Source organism: Leptopilina heterotoma, unplaced genomic scaffold, assembly GCF_015476425.1.
Source record: "Leptopilina heterotoma isolate Lh14 unplaced genomic scaffold, ASM1547642v1 Lhet_275, whole genome shotgun sequence".
Classification (NCBI taxonomy): Eukaryota; Metazoa; Arthropoda; class Insecta; order Hymenoptera; family Figitidae; genus Leptopilina; species Leptopilina heterotoma.
In genome coordinates this window covers 1,161,486-1,181,822 of record NW_025110983.1, presented here as the reverse complement: position 1 = coordinate 1,181,822, position 20,337 = coordinate 1,161,486, and the positions used below count along the sequence as shown (strand labels likewise).

The window sequence follows — 20,337 nt, the reverse complement described above, 5'->3', positions numbered from 1 at the left end:
TGAAAGAACAAAAAAATATATATTAAAAATACAATCTAAAAAAATGAGAAACTAATCAGTGGAGAAAACTTTAAATAATAAAAAGAAATAATTAAATACAATTCTTCCTCTATGAGAAAGCAATAATTAAAAAAAATAAAGGAAAAAAACAAAAAGGTAATTGAATTAAAATACTTTGAAATAAATAAATAATAAAATAAAAATGAAATAAGACAAAATCAAATTTATTCTTTTGCTAATTATTAAAAAAAAAAAAAATTACGAAATAATACGAAAAAAAGAAAAGAAGTTTTTACTTTTTACAAAACAATATAAAATTTTAATATAATTATTATTATAACAAAATAAATCAAAAAGAAACGAATTTTTTTTAATAAAACAAAATTAAATGAAAAAAAACAAAATAAAGAAAATACGACAAAATTAAATAAAACAAAATTAAATAAAACAAAATAAAAGAACATTGAAAAATACAAATTCATTCTCTAGACTAGTTCTATAAAATAAATACAAAAAAAACTATTACAAAACTATATTTCGTGAATATTTTCTCATTTTTTTTCTGCCTAAAATTGTATTTCATTGATAAATTCTTACTGTCTGGATATTGAGAAAACAAAAATCGATGATCAGATTGACGAACTCTGACTACATTGTAGCCAGCCGCCCATCGGCTCACTCTGTTCCTCATTGAGCTTTCAGCTTTTTCACTCTCTGTCCCGATAGAAAAATTAATCATCAACATTTCCAAAAATCAACAAAATTTTTTTTTTTATTTTGCTTTTTTCTCGACAATAATATTTTATTTATTTTATTGTAAAAATGAATTTGTTTTATAAAAATATTTATTTTTAGTGTTTTTTTTTCTTTTCGCCAAAAATAATATTTTTTGATTATTAATATTTTATTTATTTTATTGTAATCGTCCGAAACCGAAAGGTATGGACTTTGAATAAATAAATATTTTATTGTAAAAGTAAATTTGTTTTATACAAATATTTACTTTTAGTGTAAAAATAAATTTATTTTATAAAAATATTTACTTTTAGTGTAAAAATAAATTTATTTTTTGAAAATACTTATTTTATATTGTAAAAATATATGTATTTTTAGTGTAAAAAAAATTATTATATAAAAATATTTTTTTTTATTGTAAAAATAAATTTAAAAAACAAGTAATCAAGTAAAATTTACAATTATTATTGTGAGTAAAAAAATATTTAAAGGAAACAAATGTTTTGTTCGGTTACTTAATTTAAGTTAGTTTTTAAAAAATTAATATTAATTAATTAATTAAAGAAACAATTGTTTTTTTACTTACTTTTTGCTCTGATCCATGTGTAACTTGAAGCCTCACCAGCTTCATTTGACGCTAGACATTGAAACATTCCTGAATCTTCCATTGTTAATTTTTTAATTGTTAATGATCCGTCTTCCTCCAAATTGTATCTAAAATTAAAAAAATTTTTTTAATACATTTTTCTTTTTTAAAAATTTTATTTCTATAATATATATTTTGTTCTGTTTTATTTTTCCCCCTTTAGAAATATTTCTATTTTGTTTTTCTCTATAAAACATACTTTTGTTTTATTATTTTTATTTTTAGAAATATTTTTATTTTATTATTTTTTGCTTCAAATATTTTTATTTTATTTTTATTTTCTCTCTAGAAATTTTATTTTATTATTTTTATTTTCTCTTTAGAAATATTTTGATTTATTTATCACTTCTTTTAATTTTTTTTATTTTTTTCTTTTACTTAGGAATTTTTTTTGTCTTAATTTTTATAATTTTCTCCTTTTTTTTGCTTACCTCGAGCCAAACAAATGATCGACTGATTCCGCATTTCGATACCAGCTAATTTTTGGCAAAGGAACTCCTTCGGCTTCACAGGGAAGAATTACAGTCGATCCGTATTCGCTAATTGTCTCCCGTTTCAGTTCGTTTATAAACGAGGGTTTTTCTTTAAAAAAAATATTTTTTTTTTATTTTAACTTCTTTACATAATTTTTTTTCTGTTTTAACTTTTTTTCAACTTTCTTTTTTTTAACAACACAAATATTATAAAATTGAAAATCGTAAACAATGAAAGAGAAAATTGACATTTATTATTTTTTTATTCAATAAAAAATATATTTTGAAATATTTAAAAATTAATTAGATCACGAAATTATATTTAAAAATAAAATAAAAAAAAAATACTAGTTTTTTTGTTTATTTATTAAAAATGCTACAAAAAAGTACTTAAAAATCAATTTGGTAGATGAATTAAACTATTGAAAATCCGAAAGAAAAAAAAAAAAAAAATTGAGTTATAAAAATTTTTTTTTCTTAGTTCCTATAAATTATTTTCTCTAATTTATAAATAAAGAAAATTTTACCATAAACTTCAATACTGGCATTGGCAATAATCGTGGGGAATCCTCCACTTCGCAGATCAACGTGACAAGTGTAAATTCCCGTATAGGTCAAATTCGCTGACTTGAGTATTAAAGTCCGGTTCCAAAGATCGTCAAATTGATACGAGATTCTTGTATTTTCAATTGGAATGTCATCCTTCGTCCATAAAGTTCTCAATTCGTGGAGATACCTGCAAAAAGTAAACATTTTTCATTATAAAAAAAATTTAAAAAAAAATAAAATTAAAAAAAAATTTTAAAAAATTTAAAAACAAAAAATAAAATAATAAAATGAAAATAAAAACTTTGAAATAATGAAGAAACGATAAAATAAATATTAATAGCAATTCTAAATAATAAATTATAAAAATAAATAAATTAAATAATAATTAATAATAGTAATAATACCTAATAATAATAATAATAAAATAAAAAAAAAAAAAATACATGACCCAAATTAAAATAATTTTACACAATAATTTATTTTCGTACCTTGAATTTGCGATACAGTGGAGAAATGTCACGCCCTGGTCTTTAATAATTTTTGTATCCTGTGGCCGCACAATTATCGTTGGCGGCACCTCGGCATTTGAATCTCCCGTAACTCTCAACTTGAAGAAGGGACTAATTTCCTCCTTTGCCACTTGAGTATTTATCGCTTTAGCTCTGTATCCAAATTTTTAATTTTCACTTAATTTTTCAATTTATTTTTTTTTATTTTTTTATATGTGAAAACATTTTCGGCATTTTTTATTATTTTATTTCGCGAAAAGAAATAAAGGACAGAGGATAAGAAACAGAAGAATAGATAAAGAATCAAAATACAAAAAGAGAAAAAAGTCATAAAGAAAAAAAATATAAATAAATTCAAGAAAGAAAAAATATTGAAAAGAACGGAAAGAAAATAAAATGAAAAAGAAAAAATACAGAAATAAATGAGATACAAAAAGAAAAAATATTAAAAAGAACGGAAAAAAGAAAAATTAAAGAGAAAAAAACAGAAATAAATAAAATATAAAAAGAAAAAAAATACAAAACAAAAAAAATACAGTAAAGAAAAAAATACAAAACAAAAAAAAATACAGACAGAAAGAAATACAAAATGGAAAAAATACAGAAAGGAAGAAAAATACCAAAAATATATAAATAAAGTATAAAAAAATACAAAAAGGACTAGAAAAACCGAAATTTAATTTAGAACCAAAATATTATTTAAAAATACAAATGAAAATGAAATCTACGCGTAAAAACAAGAAAAAAAGTCTTTTGGAGCAAATTTTTCGGTCTCGATACAAAGAAGTTATGAGCGAAAAGAATCGCGCGCCAATGAGAGAGAGAGAGCGAAAGACCGCGCTCCAATCAGGCGTCGCCTGCGCGCGCATCACGCGTCCCATTGGAGCGGGTATATAAACACCCGTAACTTAAACACTTTTCAACTGATCGAAACCGTTCCAAAGACTTTTTTATTCCTTAAAGCTTCCTCTTTCACTTTCTGTAATAATCGAATCAATACGGTGGAAAAAAATTATTTTCTCTTTAATTTACACTAGTTAAAAAATTTTTCGCCAACTGGTCAAAAAACGGGAATAAATTGACTAGAATTTTGAAAAGAAAGTGAAAAGAATTAATTAATAAAATTTAATGACCTGTACGATCCCTCATCCTCTTCGGCGGCATTGAGAATTATCAGCATTTGTTGAGCGGTCGCATATTTTATGGTGTAAGGAATTGTACCGTCAGAACTTGACCAACTAACTTCTGGAGTTGGATTACTCTCAATGGGCGGCAATCGCAAAATTGCCGCATTTCCCGATTCCACACTTAAAGGAATTTCCGTTAAATCCTCAAATATTCCCATATCTAGAATTAAGGAATTTTTTTTGTTTATTTAATTGTAATTTAAAAATTTTTTTTTGTAATTTTATTATTTTTCCAACTCTTATCTATTTTTTAAAATTATTATAAATATGTGTATAATTAAATAAAAAAGTAAATAATTAAAATATTTTTTAAATTAAAAAATAAAGTTTAACGCTAAAAATATTTTTTTTAAAATTTAATTGATTTTGAAAAGAATAAATTCTTACACGCTACGGAGAAAGAGATTCGTTCGCTGAATATTGAACCAACTTCATTGGTCGCGACACAGTAGTAAACGCCAGTGTCCTCTCGCTTTGTTATGTTAATTCGAAAATAAGGTTCGGAAGTTAGTTCGTTCGTTAGTGGTTGACCATCTTTGAACCACCTGTAACGTGGTTGTGGATGACCTGAAAAAAAAGTTATTAAAAAATTTACCCCTTCTCGACATTTTTTGCCATTTTCTTCTGCACATTCGGAATCTAGATGAAAAACTGAGAAAAAAAGTCTTTTACACCAACTTCGTACATTGTGATCGGTAAAAGTTATGAGCGAAAAAAGCGCGCGCCAATGAGAGAGCGGGAAGAACGCTCTCCAATCAGGCGCCAGTTGCGCGCGCACCTCGCGTTCTATTCAAGCAAACACAAAATCCCCCGTAACTTTCACAATTCTCAACGGATCGAAATGCTTCCAAAGACTTTTTTCTTTATAAAAGTCTCGAGAAGAATCTCCCCTCATCAATTTTACTCCCCCCTCGATTTTAACCGGGAAAAACTCTTTTAAACTATCAAAACAAGGAAATGAGTAGAAAAACAATTTTAAAATACGAAAACAGGGGAAAATCAATTTTAAATGTGAATTTTCGCTCGTTCAGAATAATTTTACCGTGAGTTAATAAATCATAACTTATAAATTATTAAACCCCCCCCCCCTTTTTTCATAATTTTCTAAATATTTATAAATATCCGGATTCAAAAGTAAGAGAAAAAAATCTTTTAGAGAAACCGTAACTTTTACAATTCTCAACGGATCGAAAAACTTCCAAATACTTTTTTCTCCTACAAAATGAAACGAACCCCCTTCCTTTATTAATTTTCCCCTAAAATTGAATTTAACCCGAAAAAAATTCGTTCTTTAATCACTAAAACCGGAAATCAATTTACAAATGGGATTTTACACTTTAAGCGTAATAATAATTAACAAAATAATAATTTACGAAAAATTTTAATTAAAAAAGAGGAAATTGAGTTTTTATTACCAAAAAAAAAAATTGATGAATGGCAAAAATAAAATATTGACTTTAGTTGGAAATTATAAATCATTTTATATATTGGGAGGAAAGGGAAGCTTCTTATGCACCCTTCAGTGATCTAACGCTATTACTATAGGGTCACGATATCAAGTTACCGGCACGAATGAGGCTTCGCCTGGCCACCACCTTATCCGCTTGCCATACGATATTTCACGTGGACAATGAATATTCCCCGAAGGGCTTTCGAAAAATTCTTTTTTTTTGTGAGAAAATATGCTACGCGACTCTCATACTTCTCAAATTTTTTTCCTTTTTAAATTTCATCCGCGACAAAAATTCACGCGATTATAAATTACAGTTTAATTTTGAGGGTAAAAATTCATAACTCATTCAAAAATTATTTTTATTAAATCAATTATTAATAATTTTATTAATCAAAAATTTATTATTTATTAATAATTCTATGAATTAAAAATTAATTAATTAATTAATTTAAATTAATAAATAATCGTGAAAATTTTTTTTAACTGTAAAAAAACTCACCCCTTGCTTGGCACTGTAAAATTTTTGTTCGATTTTCAGGACTAAATTTTCCACTACTAGATGGATGAGTTACAAAGCGTGGCTCTTGGAGCGACTCTGAAACATAAAATAAAAATTATTTAATAAAATACATAATTATTATATAAAATAAAAAATAAGTAAAATTATTATTTAATATATTAATTAAACAAAAAATGTTTTAAAATTCAAAATTAATTTTAATTTCAGGGAGAAAAAATTCCCATCATATTTCTAACCAAACGAAGGGTTAAAAACATATATTTATAAACAAAATATTTTTAAAAAAATTTTACAATAAAATAATAAAAATAAATTTATAAACAACGACAAAAATATATTTAAAAAAAATAAATAATTAATTAACATTTCTATTATTTATATTTCAAATTATTAAAAAATTATTTTATTTTATTCAAAATTTAAAAAAGATTTAAAAACAAAATTTTTTCTCATTTTTAAAAAAGCAAAAAAAGGGAATTTCTTTTTTAAAACTGAAACTGTTTTGTGGCAAGAAAGGTAGCGTCGTTTTACGCTGATGTGTAACGACCTACTCCCCCCTTCGGTATCCGGCTGTTCACATTCTTTTCATCTTTATCCTTTCGGTTCACCATATTTTTATATATGTATACTATATACCTTGTGCATTTAATAGCAATGACTCAGTGTATGGCATTCGAGACCTAATCATTCCACTAAAATCCCATGGTCATCCCATTAAAAAAAAAAAAAAAAAAAAAATTATCCTCCTTGCATCAATTTTTCTCCTCTTCTTTTCTTTATAACTTGTGTGTGTGTATAAATATTTATCAAAGTTGCATTCATTATTTTCAATAATTGATTACCTCTAAACAATGAGTGTATTAAAATAATGTAATATTTTTCTACTAAATAATTATAGAGAATGAAAATTTTAAAAAAGTTTGATTCAATAAAAAGAAATCGAATTCAATTAAATTTTTTAAATAATATAGGTACTTCGGTATTTTTATAATTTTAATTATTTTTTTCAATAAATAAATTAGAATAAATCTATTATAATTTATTTAGCAATAGTATATTTTATAATATTATTAATTTATTTCAATTATATAATATTATAATAATTTTAACATTAACATTATTATAATTATTATAATTATTATGAATATAATAATTATTATAATATAATATACATTATATTATAATATATATTATATTATAATATATATTGATTATAAATAAATATAATTAATTATAAATATTATAAACATAATAATAATTTATTTTAATAATAAATAATTATTATTATAATTATTAACTTTATATTAATTACATTTTACAATAAATACAATTTTTTTCTCTTTTTTATTTATAAATTTTCTATAATAAAGTCTTAAACGCCTGAGTGGTTTAAAAATTTTTTTTTTTTTTAATTTTATTAATTTAAAAAAATTTTTTTAAAATAGTTTGAAGGTATAAAATAAGTAAAAAATTAAATTTAAAAGAGGAAAAATCAATAAATAAATTAAGAAAAAATTGTAAAGTGAAGATAATCTTATATAAGAAGGGTATTGACCCTATTTTCTGAAAAATTTTTCATCAAAGAACGTAAATAGAGTAGGTCACATGGTAAACAAAAGATTTATCATTCCGATATCAACGAAGCGTTACCGACAAATAATCAAGAGGAGAGTTTTCTGTTAAAATCATTAACAAGATTATATAGCGAAAAAAATACATACACAGGGCTTTTTTTTATTTGTTATTTCACCATTGAAAATAATTCTCGAGGCGTAAAGAATCAGTCAGCATCCGGGGTACTCTATTACATTACACGCTATAGGCATATATATAAATGCAATTTCCGCATTTCCTTTTATTTGGATGATTCATTTTGAAAATTGGTTCAATTAAATTAAAAAAAAAAAATTTCGAAATATTTTATTTAGAAATATTTTTTTTTATAGAAATAAATACGTCAAAGATTGTAAATTTTTTTATAAATGAATAAAAGAGAGAAAAAAATTGTATTTGTTTAGTAAATAAATAATTTTTAAAAATAATTCGAATATGTATAAAATTTGTTGGAAATGAAACTAAAAATATTTAATTAGTGGAAAATGTAATCAAGTTGATTTTTTAATTAGTTGAATATGAAACTAAAAATATTTAAAACGAAACTAAAAATATTTAATTAGTGGAAAATGTAATCAAGTTAATTTTTTAATCAGTTGGAAATGAAACTAAAAATATTTAATTAGTGGAAAATGTAATAAAGTTAATTTTTAAAATTAATCAAAAATATTTTATTAGGTAAATTTTCAGATGATTAAAAATTTACTTAATTATATTTCCGACTAATTAAAAATGTACTTAATTATATTTTTAACTAATTAAAAATTTACCTATAATAATATTTGCAACTAATTAAAAATTTACATAATTATCTTTTCACCCAATTATATATTTGTAATTTATTTTTAACTTCTTTTAAATTTTTAATTTATCCTAAACTAATTATAAATATTGTCAATTACATTACAATTACGAATTAATTATATAATAATTTATATATTCCAAATTATAATTATAATTTACTAAATTTTTAATCAGTACAAAACTAATTAGAAATAAGTAGTAAAATTTCAAATGTAATTACCTAAGTTTATAACTAATTTTAGTATAAAATAATTTAAAAAATAACAAAATGAAAATATTATTAACCAAATTTATAATTACTAAAAATTTATATGGAGATTTATAATCAGTTAAAAATATAAAACTAAATTTATAATTAGTTAAAAATATCTTAAGAATTCTTGGATCTGGTTGCAAATATAAAATATAAATAGTTTTAAACAAACTAAAAATATGTTATTTTTTTTAATGACAAATTTTGTTAAAATAACTTTAAGGGAAAGTTATTTATTAAATTTTCCAACACAGTTATTAATAAAAACCGTTTTCTTGCTTCTAAAAGAAAATATTTATTAAACATTTAATTTCTATTAATGTATCAACAATAATTAAAAAATAAAAAATAATAAATATTCAGAAACTAGAAATGTAAAATTATTTGCACATATAAATATTAATAATAATATAATAATAACAATAATAAAAATAATATAATAATAATAATAATAAAAATAAAAATAATAATAAAAATAATAATAATAAAAATGGGGCCTCATAAAAATAATTAAAAAAATCCAAAATAATATTATAATATGTTTTATATATAATAATAATAATCATTATTATTATTACATATTGTTTTAATTAGTTTTGTAATTATTATGTTTACCACCAACAATTATTTAAATAATTATATTTAACACTTTTTTTGAAAAAATTCTTTACTCCCTAATTAATAGTGTTGATTGCAAATTACGTGCGCGTGAAGAATTTTTTTTTAATAGTCATTAAAATTAAATTCCAAAAGTACGAGTATTTTAAGGCGAAAGTAAATTAAGTTACGTGATATAGGATAATAATTTGCTCATAAAGCAAAAAAAGAGAGAAAAAACTCTTAAAAAAGCAAACATTAGATTATATAGAGAATAGAAATAACATGTACACATATATAAGAAAAGAAGATAAAATTGTAGTGTATAAATAACTAACGTAAGGGCCCATGCTTGAGTGATAATGAAGAAGAAGCTTATTATGTAATAACTAAACTTGCTCTCAATTGAATTCCGTTATCCGACTTCGTTTCACTTTTAAGAAAAGTATTTTCTTTAATTTTAAAAAATTTTTTTTGGAAAAAAAATTTTTATTTACAGAGAAAGAAAAAAGAATTATTAGCTAAAGAATTTTATTTACTTTTTCAAACGGATTTTTCTAATTTTGTTATTCAATAATAATTATAAATAATAATTATAAATAATACATGAGATTCTATTTTTAATTAATTTTAATTAATAATTTCTTTGTTTATAACTAATTTAATATAAGTAACAATTAAAATCTAATTTTATAAAAAATTATGATTATAATTAATTAACAATTAATAATTAATAAAAATAATTAGTAAAATAATTAATTAGTTAATAATTAAATTAATTAAATTAAAATTAAGAAAGCAATCCCACTTTGAAAGCACCTTAAAGAAATGCCGCGTCTACAGTAGAAAAATGTTAATGAAATTGTGAAAGAACCCTACAACGAATGGTGCTTTTACAATAGTGCATTAATTCCAATGTGAACCACCCTAAAACTAATGGTACTTCTGCAATATGACAACGTCCTAATTATGGAACTACTCTAAAAGTAACGGTTCTTCTACAATGGGGTAACGGGTAAAAATTACTGGACTACCTTAAAAGTAATGGTCCCTCTACAATATAACCACGTCCATTTAATTATGGAACCACCCTGAAAGTAACGGTTCTTCTACAATAGAATTACGATTATCCAATTGGTGGTTACCATTACGAAAATCCACTACCAAAAGTAATGGTCCTTCTACAATATAATAACATAAATCCAATTATAGAATAACTCTAAAACAAATTACTTTTTTTTCATCGATAAACAGAGATAGTTAAAATATAAAAATAACTTTCCTATCAACTTATAATTACTCTCTGGATTCGAAAAAAAAGAAAATCATAATATAAATTCCATTGAAGATTTATGAAAGTGTAAAGTGGAATTGGATGTATATATATAATGGCGGATGCAATCATTCGGAACGAGAAAAACGATAGCAAGCGAGATTTTCATCTCGAGTGGTGAAGATACCATTTTGGTATCACTCCACACACTTTTGTTCTTGCATACGTGTTTATACATGTATATGGCTTGAAATTCACCAAAGGAAGACTCGAAGAGGGTTAATAAGCATGGTAGGTATATACATATATATAGGGCGTGTACCCGAGACATTGCTCAAAACCTGCTCACCGTTCAAGTTCCCTCTCCCCCCCCCCTTTCTTCTCCTTTTTCCATTTTTATCTCTTCCTAAACACTCAAGAAGCAAACAAACTAAAATTATTATTTTTAATTTTCTATTTACAGAGTGTTTTAATTTTTTTATTTTACATATTTTATAATTTTTTATTTTTATTATATATATTTTTTTATTATACATATATTATTTTTAAATTATAATTTAAATTATTATTAATATAATTATTATTATTATTTAATAATCAGTGTCAATTATATTAAAAAATATAATAATTATATTTGTAACGGCCCTTCTGCAATAGGACAACGTCAGTCCAATTATGAAACTACCCTAACAGTAATGGTCCTTCTGCAATAGGACAAAATATGTAAAATATATAAATGTTACACTAATTTACATTAATGAAATATTTTTAGTTTCATTTTCAAGAAATTATAATTATTATGATTAGTTAAAAATGAAATTAAATAAATAACTAAATTATAACAAATTAAATTATTATAATTTGTTTAAAATGAAACTAAAAATATTTCATTAGTTTAAAATGTAATTAAGTTAATTTTTTAATTACAAAAAAATATTTTATTAGGTAAATTTTTCGGCAGTTAAAAATTTACTTAATTATACGTTCGACTAATTAGAAATGTACTTAATTAAATTTTCACCTAATTAGATATTTTTAATTAATTGTAAATTTTGTTAATTATATTTTCATCTACTTTTTTAAAAAATCTATTTTAAACTAATTATAAATTTTGTTAATTATTACATAAGAATGATAAATTAATTATATAAATAATAATTTATATTACATATTATAATTAAACACATTTAATTATATAAAAATATAATTTACTAAATTTTTAATTAGTTAAAAAATACAAAAAAGTAAATTTTTAATTTGTGAAAAAATACAATTAAGCAAATTTTTTAATTAGTTAAAAATATCTTAAAAGTTCTTGAATCTAGTTGCAAATATAAATAGTTTAAAAAAAACTAAAAATATTTTCTTCTTTTAATAACAATTTTTGTTAAAATAACTTTAATAAGGGAAAGACAGTTATTTATAAAATTTTCCAACACAGTCATTAATAAAATCCGTTTTTCTCCTTCTGTAAGAAATTATTTATTAAACATATAATTTAATAGTCCTTCTGCAATAGGATATTAATAAAAAGTTAGTTTATTATAAAACAATTTTTTTCCTCTTTAAGGGGCCGTTCAAAAAATACGCAACACTATCAGGGGGAAGATGCTACTGTTACATAATGGTCCTTCTGCAATAGGAAAATGTGTATTTAATTATGAAACCTCCTTAATATAAAGGTCCTTCTGCAATAGGACGGCCCCTTTTTGTAATTCCCTAAAAATAATGGTTCTCCTACAATGGAAAAATGTCTAATTATGATACCTTCCTAAAATAAAGATCCTTCTGCAATAGGACAGCCTTTTTTGGTAATTCCCTAAAAATAATGGTTTTTCTACAATGGAAAAATGTCTAATCATGAAAACTATCTAAAATAAAGGTCCTTCTACAATAGAACAACGTCTATCCAATAATAGAACCACCCTAAAAATAACACTCCTTCCACAATAGTAAAAAGAAGTAATTTTTTTCTCTTTTCTTTTTTCTCCTATTCAAGATGATGAGGAAAGTCAAGAGTGAATTTAAATACAAAATCGTCGAATTGAGACGTGTTGAATGAATTGTTGATGATCGAGATAAGACACGAAATCGTCTTTTCCTTTTGAATTTAATTCACATCAGAGAAAGGCGCGCATGTATACTATGCAAGTAAAATAAAAAAAAGAGAGAGAAAAAAAAATATATTGCATCGAATACTAGAGAGAGGCGAAGATATTCCGCAATGCGTCCCTTTTTTTGAACGCAACTGGCTTTTCTAGCTGTTGTGTTAGTTTCATGTGTAAGTGTGTGTATTGTAAAGTGCATCTCTGCAGTCTGCAGGTGGTCAACCTCGCGCTCCATTGCAATCTCTTTATCTGAATAATAGTTTAGTAACTTCCGCTTTTCTAAAGCTCATCCAACCAACGAAAAACTATTACTCTCACATTGACACTGTCCCTTTCAAAACACGGTAATCACAGTTCTACATTTTCCCCTTTTTTTTTCTTCTTTTTTTCAATTTTCAAACTAGAATACAGAATTTACCCCCCGGAGGCTCAAAATGCGGGATTGAAGAAACTCTTTACGGTTCAACGCTCGGTGAATAAAAATTTGCCTCTATTTTCATCAAAAAAATATTTTTTAAGTGAAAACAAATTTTTTTTTTCGAGAGCAATATTTTTTTTTACTAAAAATTATATTTCACTCAACTTATATTTTACTAAAACTATATTTTAATAAAATTATATTTTACTAAAACTATGTTTTACTAAAATTATATTTAAAATAAACATTTTTTTATAAAAAAAATTCTTTTTTTATTTAATTTTGGTTCATATTTTTATTAAAATTTAATTTTTTTTAAATTTATTCATTTTATTTATTTTTTTCAAGTTTAGAGAATGATTTTCCTTGAAAAACTGAGTAAAAAACTCTCGTGACGCACTTTGATTCGACAAATAGTTTTCGAGTTATGATAAAAATAAACATCACCGAAAAATTCGGCCGCCGCGCTTCGACCGATTAGTAAATCTTTCATAAATCGAAAAGTATTATTGCGATTAATTTCGCCTAAGAGAATTTTTGTTACTTACTTTTTGAGCCAAAAAATCATAAAGCAAAATCAACAGAAAATCACTAATTAAAATAAAAATATTTTTTTTCTAAAAACGTAATTTACATCGTTCGAAGAACTTAAAATAATTCTAAAATAATTTCCCACGTTCTCTAGTTATTACGAACTTTATAAAATAAATTACAATAACTATTTTTCTGTTTGTGAAACTACATTTTTTCGGAGGTTATTAATTTTCAAAAGTAAATTTTACCTTTAAAGTTTGCAGAATAATTTCCCTTGAAAAACTGAATAAAAAACTCTCTTGACGCACATTGATTCGACAAATAGTTTTCGAGTTATGATAAAAATAAACATCACCGAAAAATTCGGCCGCCGCGCTTCGACCGATTAGTAAATTTTCCATAACTCGGAAAGTATGATTCCTATTAAATTGACGTAAGAGACTTTTTTCATCTAATTTCTATTCTGAAGCAAAATCAATAGAAAATATTGAAAATTAATGAATTAATAAAGAAAAAAACTGAAAATTAATTACTAATATGGGCCTAAAATGAACAATTTTAAAATCTAGTAAGCAAAATAAATAGAGAATTATGAGTAAAATTAAATTTTTCCAAACCCAAGGGCCTAATGTGACTATTTTCAAACATGGTCTCAGGAAAATAAAAAGACAATTAGGCAAAAATAAAATTCTTTTAACCCCAGGGACTAAAATGTATCTTTTTCAAATCTAGAAAGCACAATAAAAAAACTTAGGGAAAAAAATATATTTTTTTAAACCTTAGGAGCTAAAATAACAATTTTTAGCCCCGAAGGCAGTAAAGTAGAAAATTAGAGGAAGGAATAATTTCTTTCTGACTCTAGGGGCGAAAATGGCTCATTTTCAACCCCAAAAAGCGTTTTTCCTGTTTTTGTTGATAGTATCTTGAAATTATATTTATTTTTATTATTATTTGGCTCGATGAAACTAGTGACCCGCCGGCCGCCAGCGATCAGAAGAATCCACAGGCACCGACACACATAATAGCGCGGTGTCCCTATACGGTTTAATCAACGCAAAAACAACGTACGCTAGCTATTATAGTTTATCGAAAAAAATTGCAATAGTAACATTTTAAAGAGCAATAATCCCCCTTTAATTTGTGACCAAGAAATAAAAATTTGGTCTAAAATTGTTCGAGTTAAGAAACGAAAATTGGAAAAAAAGATAAAAAAAAAATTCATAACTCGAACAATTTTCGACCAAATTCTTGTTTCTTGGTCGCAAATTGAAGAGGGATTAATGCTTTTTGTGATTGGACTAATAAGAATTTCTTTAAAAAATTTTTGATAGCCAGCGTCCCCACCCGCCCGTATCAGAAAAACGAAATTGGAAAAAAAGTTCAAAAAAAATTCATAACTCGAACAATTTTCGACCAAATTCTTGTTTCTTGGTCGCAAATTAATCAGGGATTGATGCTTCTTGTCATTGGACTAATAAGAATTTCTTTAAAAAAGTTTTGATAGCCAGCGTCCCCACCCGCCCGTATCAGAAAAACGAAATTGGAAAAAAAGTTCAAAAAAATTCATAACTCGAACAATTTTCGACCAAATTCTTGTTTCTTGGTCGCAAATTGAAGAGGGATTAAAGCTTTTTGTGATTGGACTAATAAGAATTTCTTTAAAAAATTTTTGATAGCCAGCGTCCCCACCCGCCCGTATCAGAAAAACGAAATTGGAAAAAAAGTTCAAAAAAATTCATAACTCGAACAATTTTCGACCAAATTCTTGTTTCTTGGTCGCAAATTGAAGAGGGATTAAAGCTTTTTGTGATTGGACTAATAAGAATTTCTTTAAAAAATTTTTGATAGCCAGCGTCCCCACCCGCCCGTATCAGAAAAACGAAATTGGAAAAAAAGTTCAAAAAAAATTCATAACTCGAACAATTTTCCACCAAATTCTTGTTTCTTGGTCGCAAATTAATGAGAGATTAATGCTTCTTGTCATTGGACTAATAAGAATTTCTTTAAAAAATTTTTGATAGCCAGCGTCCCCACCCGCCCGTATCAGAAAAACGAAATTGGAAAAAAAGTTCAAAAAAATTCATAACTCGAACAATTTTCGACCAAATTCTTGTTTCTTGGTCGCAAATTGAAGAGGGATTAAAGCTTTTTGTGATTGGACTAATAAGAATTTCTTTAAAAAATTTTTGATAGCCAGCGTCCCCACCCGTCCGTATCAGAAAAACGAAATTGGAAAAAAAGTTCAAAAAAAATTCATAACTCGAACAATTTTCGACCAAATTCTTGTTTCTTGGTCGCAAATTAATGAGGGATTGATGCTTCTTGTCATTGGACTAATAAGAATGTCTATAAAAAATTTTTGATAGCCAGCGTCCCCACCCGCCCGTATCAGAAAAACGAAATTGGAAAAAAAGTTCAAAAAAAATTCATAACTCGAACAATTTTTGACCAAATTCTTGTTTCTTGGTCGCAAATTAATGAGGGATTAATGCTTTTTGTGATTGGACTAATAAGAATTTCTTTAAAAAATTTTTGATAGCCAGCGTCCCCACCCGCCCGTATCAGAAAAACGAAATTGGAAAAAAAGTTCAAAAAAAATTCATAACTCGAACAATTTTCGACCAAATTCTTGTTTCTTTGACGCAAATTAATGAGGGATTGATGCTTCTTGTCATTGGACTAATAAGAATTTCTTTAAAAAATTTTTGATAGCCAGCGTCCCCACCCGCCCGTATCAGAAAAACGAAATTGGAAAAAAAGTTCAAAAAAATTCATAACTCGAACAATTTTCGACCAAATTCTTGTTTCTTGGTCGCAAATTGAAGAGGGATTAAAGCTTTTTGTGATTGGACTAATAAGAATTTCTTTAAAAAATTTTTGATAGCCAGCGTCCCCACCCGCCCGTATCAGAAAAACGAAATTGGAAAAAAAGTTCAAAAAAAATTCATAACTCGAACAATTTTCGACCAAATTCTTGTTTCTTGGTCGCAAATTAATGAGGGATTAAAGCTTTTTGTGATTGGACTAATAAGAATTTCTTTAAAAAATTTTTGATAGCCAGCGTCCCCACCCGCCCGTATCAGAAAAACGAAATTGGAAAAAAAGTTCAAAAAAATTCATAACTCGAACAATTTTCGACCAAATTCTTGTTTCTTGGTCGCAAATTGAAGAGGGATTAAAGCTTTTTGTGATTGGACTAATAAGAATTTCTTTAAAAAATTTTTGATAGCCAGCGTCCCCACCCGTCCGTATCAGAAAAACGAAATTGGAAAAAAAGTTCAAAAAAAATTCATAACTCGAACAATTTTCGACCAAATTCTTGTTTCTTGGTCGCAAATTAATGAGGGATTGATGCTTCTTGTCATTGGACTAATAAGAATGTCTATAAAAAATTTTTGATAGCCAGCGTCCCCACCCGCCCGTATCAGAAAAACGAAATTGGAAAAAAAGTTCAAAAAAAATTCATAACTCGAACAATTTTCGACCAAATTCTTGTTTCTTTGACGCAAATTAATGAGGGATTGATGCTTCTTGTCATTGGACTAATAAGAATTTCTTTAAAAAATTTTTGATAGCCAGCGTCCCCACCCGCCCGTATCAGAAAAACGAAATTGGAAAAAAAGTTCAAAAAAATTCATAACTCGAACAATTTTCGACCAAATTCTTGTTTCTTGGTCGCAAATTGAAGAGGGATTAAAGCTTTTTGTGATTGGACTAATAAGAATTTCTTTAAAAAATTTTTGATAGCCAGCGTCCCCACCCGCCCGTATCAGAAAAACGAAATTGGAAAAAAAGTTCAAAAAAAATTCATAACTCGAACAATTTTCGACCAAATTCTTGTTTCTTGGTCGCAAATTAATGAGGGATTAAAGCTTTTTGTGATTGGACTAATAAGAATTTCTTTAAAAAATTTTTGATAGCCAGCGTCCCCACCCGCCCGTATCAGAAAAACGAAATTGGAAAAAAAGTTCAAAAAAATTCATAACTCGAACAATTTTCGACCAAATTCTTGTTTCTTGGTCGCAAATTGAAGAGGGATTAAAGCTTTTTGTGATTGGACTAATAAGAATTTCTTTAAAAAATTTTTGATAGCCAGCGTCCCCACCCGTCCGTATCAGAAAAACGAAATTGGAAAAAAAGTTCAAAAAAAATTCATAACTCGAACAATTTTCGACCAAATTCTTGTTTCTTGGTCGCAAATTAATGAGGGATTGATGCTTCTTGTCATTGGACTAATAAGAATGTCTATAAAAAATTTTTGATAGCCAGCGTCCCCACCCGCCCGTATCAGAAAAACGAAATTGGAAAAAAAGTTCAAAAAAATTCATAACTCGAACAATTTTTGACCAAATTCTTGTTTCTTGGTCGCAAATTAATGAGGGATTAATGCTTTTTGTGATTGGACTAATAAGAATTTCTTTAAAAAATTTTTGATAGCCAGCGTCCCCACCCGCCCGTATCAGAAAAACGAAATTGGAAAAAAAGTTCAAAAAAAATTCATAACTCGAACAATTTTCGACCAAATTCTTGTTTCTTTGACGCAAATTAATGAGGGATTGATGCTTCTTGTCATTGGACTAATAAGAATTTCTTTAAAAAATTTTTGATAGCCAGCGTCCCCACCCGCCCGTATCAGAAAAACGAAATTGGAAAAAAAGTTCAAAAAAATTCATAACTCGAACAATTTTCGACCAAATTCTTGTTTCTTGGTCGCAAATTGAAGAGGGATTAAAGCTTTTTGTGATTGGACTAATAAGAATTTCTTTAAAAAATTTTTGATAGCCAGCGTCCCCACCCGCCCGTATCAGAAAAACGAAATTGGAAAAAAAGTTCAAAAAAAATTCATAACTCGAACAATTTTCGACCAAATTCTTGTTTCTTGGTCGCAAATTAATGAGGGATTAAAGCTTTTTGTGATTGGACTAATAAGAATTTCTTTAAAAAATTTTTGATAGCCAGCGTCCCCACCCGCCCGTATCAGAAAAACGAAATTGGAAAAAAAGTTCAAAAAAATTCATAACTCGAACAATTTTCGACCAAATTCTTGTTTCTTGGTCGCAAATTGAAGAGGGATTAAAGCTTTTTGTGATTGGACTAATAAGAATTTCTTTAAAAAATTTTTGATAGCCAGCGTCCCCACCCGTCCGTATCAGAAAAACGAAATTGGAAAAAAAGTTCAAAAAAAATTCATAACTCGAACAATTTTCGACCAAATTCTTGTTTCTTGGTCGCAAATTAATGAGGGATTGATGCTTCTTGTCATTGGACTAATAAGAATGTCTATAAAAAATTTTTGATAGCCAGCGTCCCCACCCGCCCGTATCAGAAAAACGAAATTGGAAAAAAAGTTCAAAAAAAATTCATAACTCGAACAATTTTTGACCAAATTCTTGTTTCTTGGTCGCAAATTAATGAGGGATTAATGCTTTTTGTGATTGGACTAATAAGAATTTCTTTAAAAAATTTTTGATAGCCAGCGTCCCCACCCGCCCGTATCAGAAAAACGAAATTGGAAAAAAAGTTCAAAAAAAATTCATAACTCGAACAATTTTCGACCAAATTCTTGTTTCTTGGTCGCAAATTAATGAGGGATTGATGCTTCTTGTCATTGGACTAATAAGAATGTCTATAAAAAATTTTTGATAGCCAGCGTCCCCACCCGCCCGTATCAGAAAAACGAAATTGGAAAAAAAGTTCAAAAAAATTCATAACTCGAACAATTTTCGACCAAATTCTTGTTTCTTGGTCGCAAATTGAAGAGGGATTAAAGCTTTTTGTGATTGGACTAATAAGAATTTCTTTAAAAAATTTTTGATAGCCAGCGTCCCCACCCGTCCGTATCAGAAAAACGAAATTGGAAAAAAAGTTCAAAAAAAATTCATAACTCGAACAATTTTCGACCAAATTCTTGTTTCTTGGTCGCAAATTAAAGAGGGATTAATGCTTCTTGTCATTGGACTAGTAAGAATGTCTTTAAAAAATTTTTGATAGCCAGCGTCCCCACCCGCCCGTATCAGAAAAACAAAAATTGAAAAAAAAGTTTCATGAAAATTCATAACTCGATCAATTTTTTACCAAATTTTTATTTCTTGGTCACAAATTAAAGGGAGATTATTGCTCTTTAAAATGTGACTATTGCAATTTTTTCCTATAAACTGTAATAGCTAGCGTACGTTGTTTTTGCGTTTATTGAACCGTATAGGGCCACCGCGCTACTATGTGTGTCGGCGCCTATGTATTCTTCTGATGGCTGGCGGCCGGCGGGTCGCTAGTTTCACCGAGCCTTATTATTTTCGTTATTATTATTCTAATTCTTATTATTTTTATTATTATTATTTTATTATTTTTTATATTTTATTATTATTTTGTTAATATTATAATTTTTTTTATTTGAACCAAAAAAAAAAAAAATGCAGCCAAAGGTAAACCATTATAGGCACTAAAAATTAAAGTAATACATCATTGTGCATACAAATAAAGAAAGGAGATAAAAGGAAAAAAAATACATATTTTATTATTTTGTTTTCTTTCTAATATTTTTTATTATTTCTATTTTGTCACGATTATAATTAGTATTATTAAATTTTTCAATAGGAAGTGTTGATATTGTAGAAACTGGTTTTAAAAATAATAACAAGAAAAAAAATGTGAGAGAAATAAAAAA

The 20,337-nt window shown here is 26.0% G+C and overlaps 1 protein-coding gene across 3 annotated transcripts in view; it reads right to left on the bottom strand.

The window, feature by feature from the left end:
• The window catches only part of LOC122503931 (protein sidekick), an 83,170-nt gene that overhangs the window by 24,231 nt on the left and 38,602 nt on the right, over window positions 1-20,337 (bottom strand). For 2 of the 3 annotated variants that reach the window (XM_043614704.1, XM_043614705.1), the window contains exons 2-8: window positions 6,052-6,147; window positions 4,487-4,666; window positions 4,046-4,259; window positions 2,892-3,065; window positions 2,382-2,590; window positions 1,813-1,963; window positions 1,322-1,449 (exon numbers count right to left, since the gene is read on the bottom strand). In XM_043614704.1, the coding sequence (XP_043470639.1) occupies window positions 1,322-1,449; window positions 1,813-1,963; window positions 2,382-2,590; window positions 2,892-3,065; window positions 4,046-4,259; window positions 4,487-4,666; window positions 6,052-6,147 (1,152 nt within the window). Of the gene's footprint in view, window positions 1-597; window positions 761-1,321; window positions 1,450-1,812; window positions 1,964-2,381; window positions 2,591-2,891; window positions 3,066-4,045; window positions 4,260-4,486; window positions 4,667-6,051; window positions 6,148-20,337 lie in introns of those variants that run through there. The other variant, XM_043614706.1, reaches the window with a different exon arrangement.